Here is a 14,823-nt window from a genome sequence, read left to right on the forward strand (position 1 = left end):
AACATGGAGGCGCCGTGTGGGCCAGCAATTCTCCAAGGTATATGCCTACAACAAAGGAAAACCTATGTCCGAATAAAGACACCTACCCGGAAGACAGGCAGCATTATGCATAGTAGCCCGAACGCGGAGACAGACTTGAATGACTCACTGATGAAAGGATAAGCAGAATATGGTATATTCGTATTATGGAACATTATTCAGCTATAAAAAGGAAAGAAATACTGATGCATGCTACAACATGGATGAAACTTGAAACCATTATATTATGTGGAAGAATCTAGTCACAAAAGGCTACATGGTGTACGATTCTATTTATATAAAGTCTGCAGTGCAGGTAAATCCATAGAGGCGGGAAGCAGATGAGTGGGTGCCAGAAACTAGGGGGAGGGGGAAAGGGCGGTGACTTTTAATGAATAGAGGGTTTCTTTTTGAGGTGATGAAAATGTTTTGGAATTAGTGGTGATGGTTATACAATTTTGTGAATATACTAAAAACACTGAATTCTGTGCTTTAGAAAAGGTGAATTTTATAGTATGTCAATTAGACCTCAAAAAACTGACTCAGAAAAATGCCCGGGTAGGGCAAACCCCGAAAGCCTCCACCAACCATTAGTGTCGGTGCGGCAAGGTGCCCGGGGCCCGGGAGAGAGGGCAGGCCAGGAGGGAGCGGATGCTGCGGACGCGCCCTCCCTGCTGCCAGCTGCTTCTCCTCCACTCGTGAAGAAACCTCTGATTATCTTTCAGGGCTCAGATCCAGGGTCTAATCGTCTGTAAGGACCCCCCGCACTTGCCCAGATGCCCTCTTTCCCGTTGGTAGGTTGCCCATCCTTCCTCTTCAGTGTGTTGGCACAGGCAGACGCTTTGAGTTAAGATTTAGCTTATTGCCATTTAAGGGACTTTTTGGGGAGCCCAGACTGTGATTCCCCAGAGCTCAGGACAGGGTCTTGCTGAGGAGGGCCATGCTGAATGCGTGCATGAGAGCGCAAGCATGCATGTGTGCGTATGTGATTGAACAGTTGGCCTTTTTAAGTCCCCAGGTAAGGGACAGACCCAGAATCCTCTCCGGGACTTCCATGGTTCTGTGATACCCCAGGTCACACCTGATTGCCCTCTGGGTTTTAGGGTGAAACCAGGCCCAGCCTGACATCCTGGGGCTGGTACAGCCACCTGGAGATGAGGAAGCTTGTTTTTCTAACTCAGAAGTGGGTTGGACCAAGCAGACTGTTTTGTGAAAAGCACCACAAACTTCTTGCCTGCTCCTCATCCCAGCCAACTCGGGAATGTGTCTCTTGTGAGCTGGCAGAGCTGTGACTGCAAGAGGTGCACTGTGATTTGGGGGAGTAGCACTGGGGTCCATGGGAACAGAGGTACAAGAGGCAAAAGCCACCGCGATGCCCCCTGAGCAGCCACTGCCCCTCACCAGCGCTCCTGTGCCCTCTCCTGGCCTCCCCGCCCCAGCAGTCCTGGCTTCCCTGGGGCTCAGGCGGGCCAAGTCAACCCACCTCAGGATGAGTCAGAAGGGGGCAGGCACAGATGCCCGCTATCCACCCTCCGCCCCCCTCCCCAGGGTGTGGCTGCTGCAGGTCCTCTGGGTTCCACGGCAAAGCAGGGAGCCCGGGCATCTCTGCCTGGGAAGGCATCCCCAGGGGGCTCTGGTCCCCTTCGGTGACCCTGTCTGCCTCCCCACATCAAGGTTAGGATCTAGCCTGCTGCGGACTGGACAGGGCAACAGAGGAGGCATGGTGTGGGGTGGTGCTGTGTGTGTGGTGGCGGCCAGGTGCACAGGATGTCAGCCTCAACATCAAACACAGAACCCCAGAGGTTTCTCCATGAGCAAGGCGGCAGGGACTTGGAGATCACCCAGCTGAGCCTCAGATGGGAAAACTGACTAGGGAGGTGGAGTCACTTGTCCTGGGCTGCACCTGGGATGAGACCAAAGCTCTGACTCTTTCCACCACTGCCCTGCTGCTCTCCGGCCAGGCTGGAGGGACAAGGGGCCAGGAGCCACGTGGGAAATCCTCAGGGCCCAGCCTCAAGCTCTGCTGTCTGGTTCCCTGACTGATCAGAACACGGGCTGCAGAGGGCTGACAGGAGCCTGCGTGTGGGGTGAGGTGCAGCTTATCTGAGGGATCTCACAACAGTCCCCAGGCTTAGGCCCCAAGACTTGTGCAGGAGAGAGGGCACTCCTGTGGTTTTCTGCACGGCAGCCCTTTCCTCCTCCCCTGCTAACAGCACGCATCTAAGGAAGGGCCCCCTCCTCTCCCCCCGCCACACTGTGGTTCTGGCCGGGCCACGCTCTGCCTCTCTATACCTGCTCTGCATGCTCCCAGGCCTGGCAAAAGTGGCACCTCACCCCCTAAGCACAGTGACTGGGCCAAGGGGGACACACCACCTAAGCAGAAGCTGTCGGGACCCACCCTTGTGACTGTGGGAATGGACATGGAGACAAAGCTATTCCTTCCCCTGGGTGGCGAGTTGGGATGAGTCCACCTGGCGCTGTCTGAGGCCATGGCCTCTGCTTCCCAATCCATTCCCCAAACACTGGGGAGCCCACTTGCCAGCAGGAGGAAATGAGGTCAATGTGCAGCGGGAGGGAGTGGCAAGGGTGATGAGAACTACCCTGAGTTCTCATCACGTCTGGAGCCATGTCTCGGCACCTCAGTTTTATAACCCCTTGAATTCCTTCAGGTGGTTTTAAGTTGGGTTCTTGTCAGTTCCAACCAAGAAAGTCTTGAATAATGAAATAGGACACCTCCAACCCAAAGCAGGCCTGAGGCTGTCTGCCTGCTCTGGCTGAGGTAGCAGGTGTTGGTGCCCCGGTGAGCCCATTTTCCCAGGCTTGGGACAGGTTGGGAGGGGCAGGGGGCCCAGGCACCCCCACTACAACCATGCCCAGGCTGGGGCATGTGGGAGTCAGTCGAAGGCCTTGGAGCAGGTTCTCAGTCCTTTTATATAATATTTCCCAGGTGCCTGCCATCAGCCAGGCACGGTGCTAGGCCCAGAGGCCAGAGCAGTAAACAGCCCCACAAAGCCCCCTGGAGCACGTGGGCTCAGTGTTTGCCAACTACTTTTACATCACGAAGCTCTATCATTTACTAGCTCTTTGATTTTGGCCAGAATATTTAGTGTCTCGTGGCCTTGAGTAAGGGCTCAGGAGACAATGGGGAGCCTGGCACAGAGCACACACTTGGGAACTGTAGCTGTTATCGAAACTCCGGGGAGAAGGCATCATCCCGTTTTCTGAGCTCTTGGCTCGTGGATCCACTGGGGCAGGCATGCCCACATAGAAAGCTCAGCAACGGTGTGAGACTTGAAGATTCTAGTCAAAGGCTAGAGTTTGAGAGACACACGAGACGATGGTTGGCCAAGACATGGCCCAGGAGTGGGGCCCAGGCTGGGAGTGGTCCGAGAGCAAGGCCTCCTGGGAGAGATGACACGGAGGAGAGAGAATGATGGATGCAAGGGCCGGGCTGCAGTTAGGACTGGAAAGATCATATGGGCCTTCCCTTGAGAGCTGGGCCCAGGGACAAAGTCTTTGTTCTGTGGCTCCAGGGTGGGTGCGTGGCAAGAAGAAAGGGTCCTGAGACACCTTTGCTCTGGTTCAGGTGTCGGGAGAACACCTGGGCCAAGGCTGCTCCTGAGGTGGGGTGGGGACGGAAGGAACAGGCGTGAGAAGGATTCAGCGAGCAGCCTGACCTGGATCTACCAGAAACAGCAGCAAGGGAGACGGAGGAGCCCGAGAGGCTGGCGGCGCAGGGGATCCCTCACAAGGCGGGACGGATGAGGTCTGCGCCAGGTTTTCCTCTGAGGGCGGGGCCCAGGGCAGCCAGGTTCCAAGTTCTCTTTGGACCGTGCTGGGTGTAGACAGCCCTGGAAGGCCACATGGTGGAAACACAGGGGCGAGGACACATACGGGACGGGACTCTGTAACCGGGGCAGGACTGGGAAGCAAACCAAATAACCAGGGAGCCAAATGGTTTGCTAGGTCGGTGGGTGTCAGGAGGAGGGGAGAGCTCTGCGGGGTTTGCTGGAGTAGAAGGGTGCAGCCTGAGGAGAGGTAGTTCTGGTGATGCACCCCCGCGCAAGGGCCACAGTGAGGGCCACAGAGGGCGGCCCAGCAGGAGGCAGCGTCCACGCTCAAGCTGGAGAGGGGATGCTAAGGGTGCCTTGAGCTCTCGACCTCTCAAGTTTTCAAGGGAGAGGATTCCATGTGGGGGAGGGGCCTGACGCCCCTGCGCAGAGGCTGTCCCCAGGGCCAAAGGCACCCGAGCCTCCCGCCATGGCCCCGTGGAGACAGCTGCCTGTGCTCGGGTGCCCGGCAAAGCCACAGGCAGCAGGCAGCCAGCTCGCACACACCCTGGGCCTGCCTCTCCCCGGAGCCGGACCTGGCAGCCCGGCCTCCCATAATTGCCTTCTAAAAATATCCTTCCCCCACCCCCACCTCTTGATTTCAAAATATTTAGTTTTTAGGGTATTTAAAATGAGAGCTGGCGGCTCTTCCAGGCCCAGATAACAAAGCTAAACATTTATGCTTCGACTGCATTTCTCTGAATCGGCCCAGATCTCGGGGCTTGATATGGCAGCAGCAGGAGGGAGGGGAGTCAAGTGCAAGACGGATCATGTGCTGGCCTCCCCAGGGATGGGGGCACCCGCCTGCCCCACGGAACCCCTAGAGGACCCCTCCCTTTGCTGGGGGACTACCTACCGCTGTTGACGTAGAGGCGGCCTCGGGCTGTGTCCTTCCCCAGGATGTTCTCAGCCTCGCAGACGTACTCCCCTGCGTCTTCCACCTTCACCTTGTTGAACTGTAGTCGTGAGTTCTTTCTGGTTAGGGGGGTAATAAGAGGGGGAGAGGTGTGAGCCAGGGCCCAGGCTGGCGGTGACTCCCCAGTGGTCACCCGGAGGTCACCTCCCCCTGCAGAGCCACAGTGGCTGTGCGGCCGCGATGGGAAGCAGAGTCTGGGGTCCGGGTGGAGCGTGGATCCCCTGGAGGTGGAAGGAGATCCGGGCACTTGGGAGAACACAGGGCAGGGCTGGTGGCTGCACACGTGTCCTGAATCCAAGAACCTCCCCATCGTGTGTCCAGTGCCGGCCCTTCTTTGTAGTTAGGATTTTCTGGGGGAGGAAAGCAGGGCCCCTTAGGAAGTCACATGGCCACCCCCCTCTTCTTTTAATGCCCCTCCCCCCAGTCCCAGTGTCCTTCCCCCAACTGGAACAGGTCAGCCACGGGCTCACCAGCTCCCTCGGCCTTCCCGTAGAAGTGGCAGCCTGTCGCTCTATAGGCAAGGCCTATTGCCAGGTACCTGGGGATGGGGGCTCCCCCAGGACTAGCAGGTTCCCATGACAACTGTGTTCAGCCTCCCAGTTCTAACCTGTGGCTCTCCCCTAACATCACATTAGCCCTGCCACTAAGGGGTGTGCCTTGGCTTCTCCAAGGGGTTTTTACTCCATTCATTCATTCATTCATTCATTCATCATTCAGGGAATGTTCACTGAGTGCCTTCTGAGTGCCAGGAGCTTGGGTAGATTAGGGAACACAGAGACCCTATCCTCGTGGCCTGACTTGACCATCACGGTCCATCTGGGGGTCGACAGGACAGCACAGATGGGAAAACTGACTCCTAGAGGAGCTTCTAGACTTGCCCAAGAGCACCTGTCTGGCAAGGCAAAGGAAGAGGTGGACAAGGAGCTGCAGTTGGTGAGGACATGGACTCTCTCCCAGAGCCTGACACAGGGCTGGCCCCTCTGTGGAGCACTCCGCACTCGGTTTCCGCAAGCCAAGAGACGTGGGGGCCTGGCCTGGGCAGGGACCCTGGGGCCCTGGCCTGGGTTCTCCTCTTTTCTGAAGACCCTGCCAAACCTCTCCTTCCTTCCCAGAGTCTTTCTGCACCTGCCCCAAGGAGCCCAGGCTCTGCAGGGTCTGGTCACACCTCCCACTGCCCGCTCTGCCCCCGTGCTCTCCAGGGACTGGCCACTGCTCCAGATAAAGCCCCGGACCCCAGCCTGGCCCCCAGGGGGAAACAAGAAGTAGCATGAAATTTTCTTTCCATGATGTAATCTTCTCCTCTTTTGAATCTGTTAAAACACCAGATTCCCAGAATATGTGTAGCGGGTTGGAGGGGTGGTAGAACGGAGGTAGGGTAGCAGAGCTGCCGCTGCCTGGAGCCCAGGGTGTTGAGCAGAGCTAGGCAGGCGATGAGGTGAGGAGGACAGGGGAGCTGAGTAGAGAGGCTGGGTGGCGGGGAGGAGACGGCAAACTGACTCACATCTCTACGAGGACTGTATGTGGGTACCTGTCTCCTGGGTTCCACCTCTGCCTCTGGGAGAGGGCCTCTTCCCAGACCTCCTCACTCCAATACCCCCCAAACAAGCATCCATAAGGTTGTCTTGTCAGCAGGCCCTGTTGCTATGGCAATATCCTTCCTGATGTTATAGTGATGGCTGCCGATCCTTTTCCCTACCGCCCTGCAATTCTTCCCAGATCAAGCCGGTCTGTGTCTCCTTGGCCTGGTGTCTGCCCACAGCACTTTTCTGCCAATTCAAGTCTGTTCCCTTCATTATAAACAGAGCCTTGCAGGCCCCTCTGACTAAGATGGCATCTTCTTCCTGGCTTCAGCCCGATTAGATGCCACAAAGCCCAGCTGCCTCAGGACTGGGATTCTCTTGCTTCCCGGCCACCAGATCTCCCCTGACACTAGACAAGCAGAACAAGGGGTCACCAGGGGGTCACGGGGTCAAGGTAGAATGGACCTAGAGCCAGAACTTCCTTGTCAGCCATAGCTGAATTCAAAGGGCCTTCTTGTACATGACATCGTACGCAGCAGGGCAAGGCAGAGCTAGGCTCACAGATATCTGGAGGAAAAAGCTAGAACTGGAAAGAAGAACTTCCCACATGAAAGCGTGTGAGACCTGGGGGAACGAGGACCAGGGCTCAGGGAGAGCCGCCCCCCTGGCCCCGAGGAACCAGAAAGAGGCCAGGGGACAGGAACAGTGGCCCCCACATATACCAGCTGCGTGGCGATCTTGCCAGTCCCAGGGAGGGGCCCAGACTTGCATCAGAGGCCCTGGGGTCAGAGGTGAAGGGCGGGGCCCTGAGGGTCTCTTTGGCCCTGAAGGAGCAGAGAGAGGGCTGCAGGGGACAACACACACTGTGTTCTCTTCTCTGCATTCCCAGCCGCCTCCTGGCAGGCCTGGTGCCCCACCCCCTTGCCACCCTGACCCAGGCCTGCCCCTGTGATGGATGCCCCTTCCTTCCTTCCTCAGCCAGTTTTCTTTTCTTTTTTCTTTTTGCTGGCAGCGACGGGTTTTGGGCGGCCACGTCCTCTGCCCACACATTTTCCTCAGTGCCTACCTCCCTCTGCCTGCCCGAGGGGCCTGTTCCAGCCTGCCCCTCATAAACAACGGAGCACGTGGCTCTGCTGGGAGGGCCCCGTGCCCAGGACTTGGGGGGCCAGTTTTCTCCTGGCACGGCACGGCTTGGGTGAGACACCTCATTCGGCGGCCCCTGAGACAGACAGCACCTGCTGGGGAGGGCGTCTCCACCAGGTCAAGAGCAATGTCAAGACAGAGCGTGGCCCGGGCAGAGGACTGCTAGGAGGGCCAGAGAGCAAGCTGCAGTGAAGGGGGAAAGAAAGAGGATGCTTCCAGAATGGAGACACCAGCCCCTGCCCCTGGTCCCCATGCCAGGTGAAGCGTGTGGGGGTGGCGGCTGTCTCTGAGTCACAACGCAGGAGACAGAAGTTCTCCATCATGGCCCACTCCTCCGCCCCATCCACTCACGGCTGGGAGCCCAGGGGCAGGACGGGCGGAGCCCAGGTTTCAGGAAGGCAGCGCATAGGATGGGGCCCCGGCAGGAAGGGAACAGGGGCGCACTTCAGGCTCTCCGAGGTCCCTGATACCCAGGAGAAGGCCTGACCAGGCCCTGTTTCTGGACCAGCTGACCTATTTGTCAGATGAAACTGAGGCTTTACCTGGACGCTAAAGTGCTCGAAGGCTAGGTCCACTCAAAGGGCCACCTGCCCAGTCCTAGTGTCGCCCTGTACTTGAGAGAGGAGAGCTGGCCCTGAAAGGTTCTCATGCATTCAACACTGAGCAAGATCTCCTCTGCCAGGCGATACAGGGGAGAGGGGGTGTGTGTGGGGAGGGGGTTCTCTCTTGCTAGGAAGAGAGACAGCCCCCCCGACAATGCGAAGGAACTATGTGTTTGAGGCGGGTGATGACAGGAGATGTCATGACAGGAGGTGACGAGAGCTGCCTGGAGGACTCAGGAAGGTGTCCCAGAGGATATGACATTTAAGCTGGGCCTTGGAGAACTTTTCCAAGGACAGTGTGTGTGTGTGTGTGTGTGTGTGTGTGTGGTGGGGGGGGCTGCTGCCAGCACAGGGAACAGCCTGGGCCCAAGTCCAGGGTCTTGTGAGGAAAGAGCAGGGCTCAGGAGCGCTGAGGTATTGGGGGACAGCGGGGCAGTGACAGAGAGGCCAGGAAAAGAAGAGTCGGAAGGGCCTTAAGGCCTAGGCTGTTCCTGGCATACAGCAGGCCCTCAAGATCTGTCAAGTCAATGAATGAGAGATTGGATGTGTGCCCGTGTCAGAGAGATCATTATCCCCGTCGGAGTCATGGGAGCCCGTGACTCTGCAGACTTCTGGACTGGAAGCCAAACTGGGTGGATGAGACACATTTTTTTCCGAAGAAAGGGTGGAGGCCTTTACCTAATTCTACACTGGAAGCTAGATTAGAAACTCTGTGAAGGTCAGGTTCCTGTCTGTTCCCTTTCCTGCTGTATCTCCAGCCCCTGGCAGGGCGCCTGGCATACAGCTGATGCTATGTTAGATACACAGATGAATTCACAAAGGGGCCCAGAAGAGACGGGAATGGCCAAGAGTGGGACAGTGGAGGCAAAGAGGCTAAAAGCTGGGGGGCCAGAAAAGAAACTTGTGGGGAGAAGGGCGCCTCCCTCTGAAGAGGTGGTATGGAACAGGAGGGACAGCAAGGGGGCAGTGCTGGGGGGGTGGGGCATGGGAGGGAGAGGCAGGGCCGGGGCACTCTGGATAGGAGATGCCCCTGGGGCACCGCAGGTGGTGTCTGGTATTTAGCCGGTGGCAAGGGTCTGGAACTCAGGTTAAAGAAATGCCCTCGAGTTAGAGATGGAGGCTTGGGGTCATCAGATACGAGAGGGTGCAGCTGCCCACAGGTGGGGAGGGTGGAGAAGAGTGAAACACAGAAGACAGGAAAGTTCCAGCACATTGATCGCGACCAACAGAAACTGTCGCTCTAGGGTGGCTAGAGGCACCGGAGAGCAGGAGGACCACAGGGGCAAGGGGGTGTGTGGCGCCCGTGCCACCGGCTGCTGAGAGGCCTTGGAGGCGTGGGGCCAGGAAGCTCGCAGGTGCCTGGGTCTCTGAAGAGCCGCGGACATGGGGTGGGGAGTTGCGTTTAGAGGGCAGATGCCAGCAGAGCCAAGAGGGGCGGAGGCCAAGGGGAGTGGAGCCAGTGGGCGTGAAGATGGCTCCCTGGGGCGGCGGAGGGAAGAAGCACAGTGGGGCAGCAGCTGGAGGAAGAAAGCGACGCGAGTGGGTCTGTGAGTGGAAAGGAAAGCTGGTGTCACCAGAGAAAGGATTTGTGGGTGGCGGGGGGGCTCTGGGGGCGGGCGTGCTTGTGTGTGTGCAGTAATGTGGGTGGGAGTGTGAAGGGTCATGGGGTCAGGAGCCGGCAGGTGAGGGTGGCCAAGTTGAGGATGTGCTGCAGAGTGAGGAGATGAGGGGAACACTCTCCCTGACTTCTGTGGTCTTCCTGGAAGACGACCTCATCCTGCTTCCCTGCAACAGCGGACGTCGGGAGAGAGCGCTCCGCCCCGTCCTCCCCGAAGCAGCGAGGACAGGAGTTCCAACAGCTTCAGAAGCTCTTTTCTCCCACTTGGCACTCCTCTCGGCAGGGCTGTGGGAAGGGGTGGGGCGGCCTCAGGAGGAGAGCTTGGAGGGCAACCTGAGTTTTCACTAAACCTGTAGATTGGGGACACACGAGACCACCCCCTCCCTGGTTCCGTTAGGAAGCGGCATTCTTTCCCATCAATCTCTGATTGAAACCACATTCTTCATAAATCCCTGTTTTCCACTTGGACTCCTTTCCAGGTGGCCAGTTTTGCCTCTGCTCCCCGCTCTCGAAAGGACAGTAAGAAAACCGGAAGCACCTCTCAGACCCCTCGGCCCCACATCCCCTTTCACAGACTTGGAGACCAAGGCCGAGGGGCGAATGTGCACACTTAGGGCCACAGAGCAACCCAGGAGCAGCCTGAGCCCGGGCTTCCCATCACTTTCTGTTGGAGGGCAGGCTGGGGTCCTCTAAAACCATCCTTGTTTGCATTTGCGGGGCAGCGAGGAGGAACGGACAGCCAGGAAGAAGGTAGTTGTAAGCTCCTGCAGAGGGGCAGGGAAGACTAGGGTGACCCTCAGCCAGAGAGGGAAGTCCCCTGCCCCCGACAGAACAGAGGCCAGGGAGAGCTTCTGTTTAGCAGGCAGATGGGAGCCTCCCTTCTTGCTTGCCCTGCCTTCTAATTGCCCCTCGGGGGCTGCGGGAGGCAGGAGAGGAATGAGGAGCCACCCTTGGACTCCTGGCTTCCCTGGTGCCTGAAGCCCCTGTCCAACCAGCACGAGATGGAAGAGACCAAATTCCACAGCTGAGGCTCCAGAGCTTCCAAGTCACTTCCCTGGAAACTGACTCTGAGATTAAGGACAATCCCCACGTCGCAGGGGGAGTGTCTGAGACATAGACTCCCCTGACACTAGTCAAAGCCACGTGTCCTTTGCCCTTACCTAGCTCTCTGCCCAGGACAGATCGCTGGGCTAAGAAACCAGCCCATCCAAACACATGACCTCCCAGATGCACTCTGCAATCAGTCTTTCACCAAAGATTGCCAGATTGCCAGATGTTGGGCTTTCAGACACTGTGGCAGGTCCTTTGAGAAGTCTGAGGACAAGAGGGGACTTCCACAGGCAAAGCTGACTCTGACAGTCAGATTGCCTTTAACCATCCAGAGACATTAATCAAGCATCTACAGTTGAAGACACTGGGCCACCATAGCCAGAGGAGCCCAGAGTTACAAGGAGAAATTGGGCATGGCCAAGAAGGGGGACCGGAATTTGATCCACAGGTGGATCTGGGGGTACACCCTGGGTTCCACCAGTTCAGGCCCCTCCTTCTCAGGAGGGCAGATGCCAGGAGGGAAGGATGGCTGCTGCTCACCTGCCATTGCCGTACTTGATGCGAATGTCTCGGGTGCGGTTTAGCTCCTTGCCATCTTTGAACCAGCGGTAGGAGGGCAGGGGGTTCCCGGCCACTGCCTCGCACTTCAGCGATTGCTTCTCCCCCACCTGTCCCGTCTGACTCTTCATCTTCTTCAGCTTGGGCCGGGTGGCTGTGGGGTACAAGGCAGGGAGGTGAGCATGGTGGTGATGGGGCAGTGCCAAGCATGAGCAGTGGAGGAAGGGCAACTGGCCTTGGGCTGGGCCCGGGGAGCCACCCTTCTAGGTGTCATTTCCTAGGTCAGTTCACAGAGGGTCCGCAATGATGTCAGTGTGGCTGCTACCTATGGAGAGTCTCCTTCATGCGTGGATGGTACTGGGAGCTTTACATACATTATCTTATGAAAATAACCCCATGAGTTCACTGCAATAATCAAATCTATTTACAGATGGGGAAACGGGTGCAGGATGGTGGAGTCACTGCCTCAAGGTGACGAAACTGGGATTCAAACCCAGGTCTCCTTGACTTCAGTGCTGAGGCCCAGGGGACACAGCCAGATGACAGACAAAGCTCCTCCCCTCAGGGAAGCTGCCACCTGGCATTGATGTCACAGCATGGTTCATGGAGATATGGGGGTGCTGAAGCCTAGAGGAGCTACCCCAGCTCAGGCTGAGGGAGGAGCCAATTCAGCTAAGAGCTAAGTAAGGGCAGGGGCTTGGAGGAGAAGGAATAGGCAGGGCCAAGACAGCACTGTGACCTGGGGGGATCATTTATAGATACATACCCATTTTCATAGGCAATATATTCACATGATTCAAAATTCAAGAAGTGAAAAAGGGCATATGGCTTAAAAAAAACAGCTCTCTCTCTAACTTCTGACCACAGCCACACAGTTGCCTTTCTAGAAGGCAACCAATTTTATCACTTCCTTTTATGTCCTTTCAGAGATCTTTTATGCATATACAAAACACTCAATCACACACATTTTTAAACAAAATGAAATCATTGCCAGTAGCATACATGTACAAAACCTGCAGTGTTCACATACACTTTTTTCTATAGCATCATTTTTCAGGGTTGCATAATAATCCGGTACGAGTGTATCACAATCTACATGACCGATTCTCACGGTGGGGTATTCAGCATGACTTCTCCCCTCCCCCTCCCCACCACAAACAAGCCTAGAGAAACAGCCTTGCAGCTCTGTCCCGTGTATACATTACATATCCAATGCATACATCCAGTGCACACAGTGTTCATCCTTTGCACACATCCCCTGTACAGTGCTGCACGGGTAGTATGACTCTTGACTCAGACTGCCTGGGTTCAAACCCAGGCTGTGCTACTTGTTAGCTTTGTGTCCTCAGGTCACTGACTTCATCCCTTTGTACCTCAGTGTCCTTATCTGTAAAATACAGGTGATAACAGTTCCTGCCTTGTGGGGTGATGGCTGTGAGGATTCTATGAGATAATGTGTGTGGAGCCTGGCATGCACCAAGCATTTAATAAAGGTTAGCTATTATTGTTATTATTATCCACAATTATTTCCTAAGGCAATCTCCCTAAAAGCGGAATTGCTGCGTCAAAAAGGTTTGCAACCTTCCTCAGCTTTACGGTTGCCAAATTACCTTCTGGAAAGGTTGCGTCAATCTGTACTCCCACCAGTGAATGACAGTGAGTGGTTTTTTCCACACCCTCACCGACGTGAGGTATTATCCTGTATTTAATCTTCGCCAATTAGCTCGGCAAAAGATAACGTCTCTGTTGTTTTAATTTGCATTTATTTGATTCCTGGTGAGGCTGACCATTTTTCCTAAGTGTATTGGCCCATTGTATTCTTTGTGAATTGTCTGTTCTTGTCTGTATTCTGTTTTTCTATTGGGTGCTCATCTTATTGATCTGTACGAGTTCTTTATATATATGAAGGCCATGAAGCTTTTGCTACATTTCCCCTCCAATTACTTGCTTCTTGTATTTTATAATGTTGGGTTTTTTTTGACATCCAGGGGTTTTATGTATATCACCCTCCCAACCTGTTGGACTTTCTGAAACTTCGTTATTCTAAATGGGACTGAAGTCCTGCCTCAGCATCCTTCCCCCGTACTTACACCCTAATCTTCCTTCATCTGCTTATTACTAGTTCTTAACCCTACATGCTAATAAGAGTCATATGGAAAGCCTTAAAAATTATGTAAGTGCCAAGGACATATCCTAGACTTTGTGAAGCAGAGCCGGTGAGAGGGGTCCAGGCATGTGGGTGTACAAAATCAATAATAGAAATGTAGCATACGTGTGGGAAGGCACGCACACTGTCGACACATAGCTCATGACCGGTCACTAACTGAGCACATCTTCACAGGTGGCTTTGCTCTAAATTTGGGTTGACACCCAGTGCTCTAACCTCTCGGTCAACTGGCGATCTCCAAGTAGTCTCCTCCCCCTTCTTGGGAACTGGGGGGATGCTGGGAGCTCTTCTCGGGTTGGAGAACATTGACCTTCGTTGCGGTTCTGAGACAGGGGGTTCTCTGACCAGCCCCCGACCACAGGCCACCTTCCTCCCAACAGGTGGGATGAGGACACCTGGTGGGAGGAAGTGGCGGTCACTCTACTACCTTGTTTCTTGATGTAAGTGCTGGTGCAACGCTGTGCGCCGGGCCTGTGGCCACTGCTTAATGGTGGTGGTGATGGGGGCAGGGGGCGCAATTACCGACCCCGGAAACAACAGACGTGGCCCCAACTCAGAAGGCCCGAGAGTTGGGGACTTCGGAGTCAAGAGGTAGGCCCTGGTGGCTGACCTGTGGCTATACGAGCCAGGCAGGACAAGAAGTCTGGATTTGTCGCCCTCCCCCTCTTTTTGGATAACTTTTTATGTGCCTACCAGAAATTTTAAAATGATCTCTAGAGATCACATCATATGCCCAACAGACCAGCCCTGGTCTGAAGAATGACGAAATAAAAATAGCCATATATGTGAACCATATATGTTACGATCTTTACGAGGAGTTTTCTCTTGATCTCTTAACAGTTCCTCTCAAGAATCAGCTGAGATAAGCAATCACCCCTTATCCGCACTTTTGCTTTCTGAAGATTCAGTTACCCCGCAGTCCAAATGCATTACATAGAAAATTCCAGAAATAAACAATTTGTAAGTTTTAAATAGTGTGCCGCTCTGACTAGCATGATAAAATCTCACGTGGCCCTGCTCTGTCCTGGCCGGGATGTGAGCGATCTCTCTGCCCAGCACATCTCCTCTGCAAATGTTCCCTGACCATCTAGTCTCTTAGTAGCTGCCTCGGCTGTCGGACGGACTGGCTTAGTACGCTTATTTTATTTCATAATGGCCCCAAAGCCTTTGTGTAACTTTTACTACAGTATATTATCATAATTGTTCTATTTTATTATTGGTTATTGTTCCTTTCTTACTATGCCTAATTTATCAATTAAACTTTACCATAGATAGGTATGTATAGGAAACAACAGTATAGGTAGGGTTCAGTATATCTGGGGTTTCAGGCATCCACTGGGTGTCTTGGAACTTACCCCCCAAGGCTAAGAGGGGACTACTGTGCTAAAAACCATGTCTCCT

The 14,823-nt window shown here is 55.0% G+C and overlaps 1 protein-coding gene across 4 annotated transcripts in view; it reads right to left on the reverse strand.

The window, feature by feature from the left end:
- The window catches only part of NRG2 (neuregulin 2), a 172,016-nt gene that overhangs the window by 26,409 nt on the left and 130,784 nt on the right, over positions 1-14,823 (reverse strand). For all 4 annotated transcript variants that reach the window (XM_028527486.2, XM_036013953.1, XM_036013951.1 and 1 more), the window contains 2 exons: positions 11,238-11,409; positions 4,705-4,823 (listed from right to left, as the gene is read on the reverse strand). In XM_028527486.2, the coding sequence (XP_028383287.1) occupies positions 4,705-4,823; positions 11,238-11,409 (291 nt within the window). The remainder of the gene's footprint in view (positions 1-4,704; positions 4,824-11,237; positions 11,410-14,823) is intronic.

The sequence above is a fragment of the Phyllostomus discolor genome, chromosome 13 (assembly GCF_004126475.2).
Source record: "Phyllostomus discolor isolate MPI-MPIP mPhyDis1 chromosome 13, mPhyDis1.pri.v3, whole genome shotgun sequence".
Lineage (NCBI taxonomy): Eukaryota > Metazoa > Chordata > Mammalia > Chiroptera > Phyllostomidae > Phyllostomus > Phyllostomus discolor.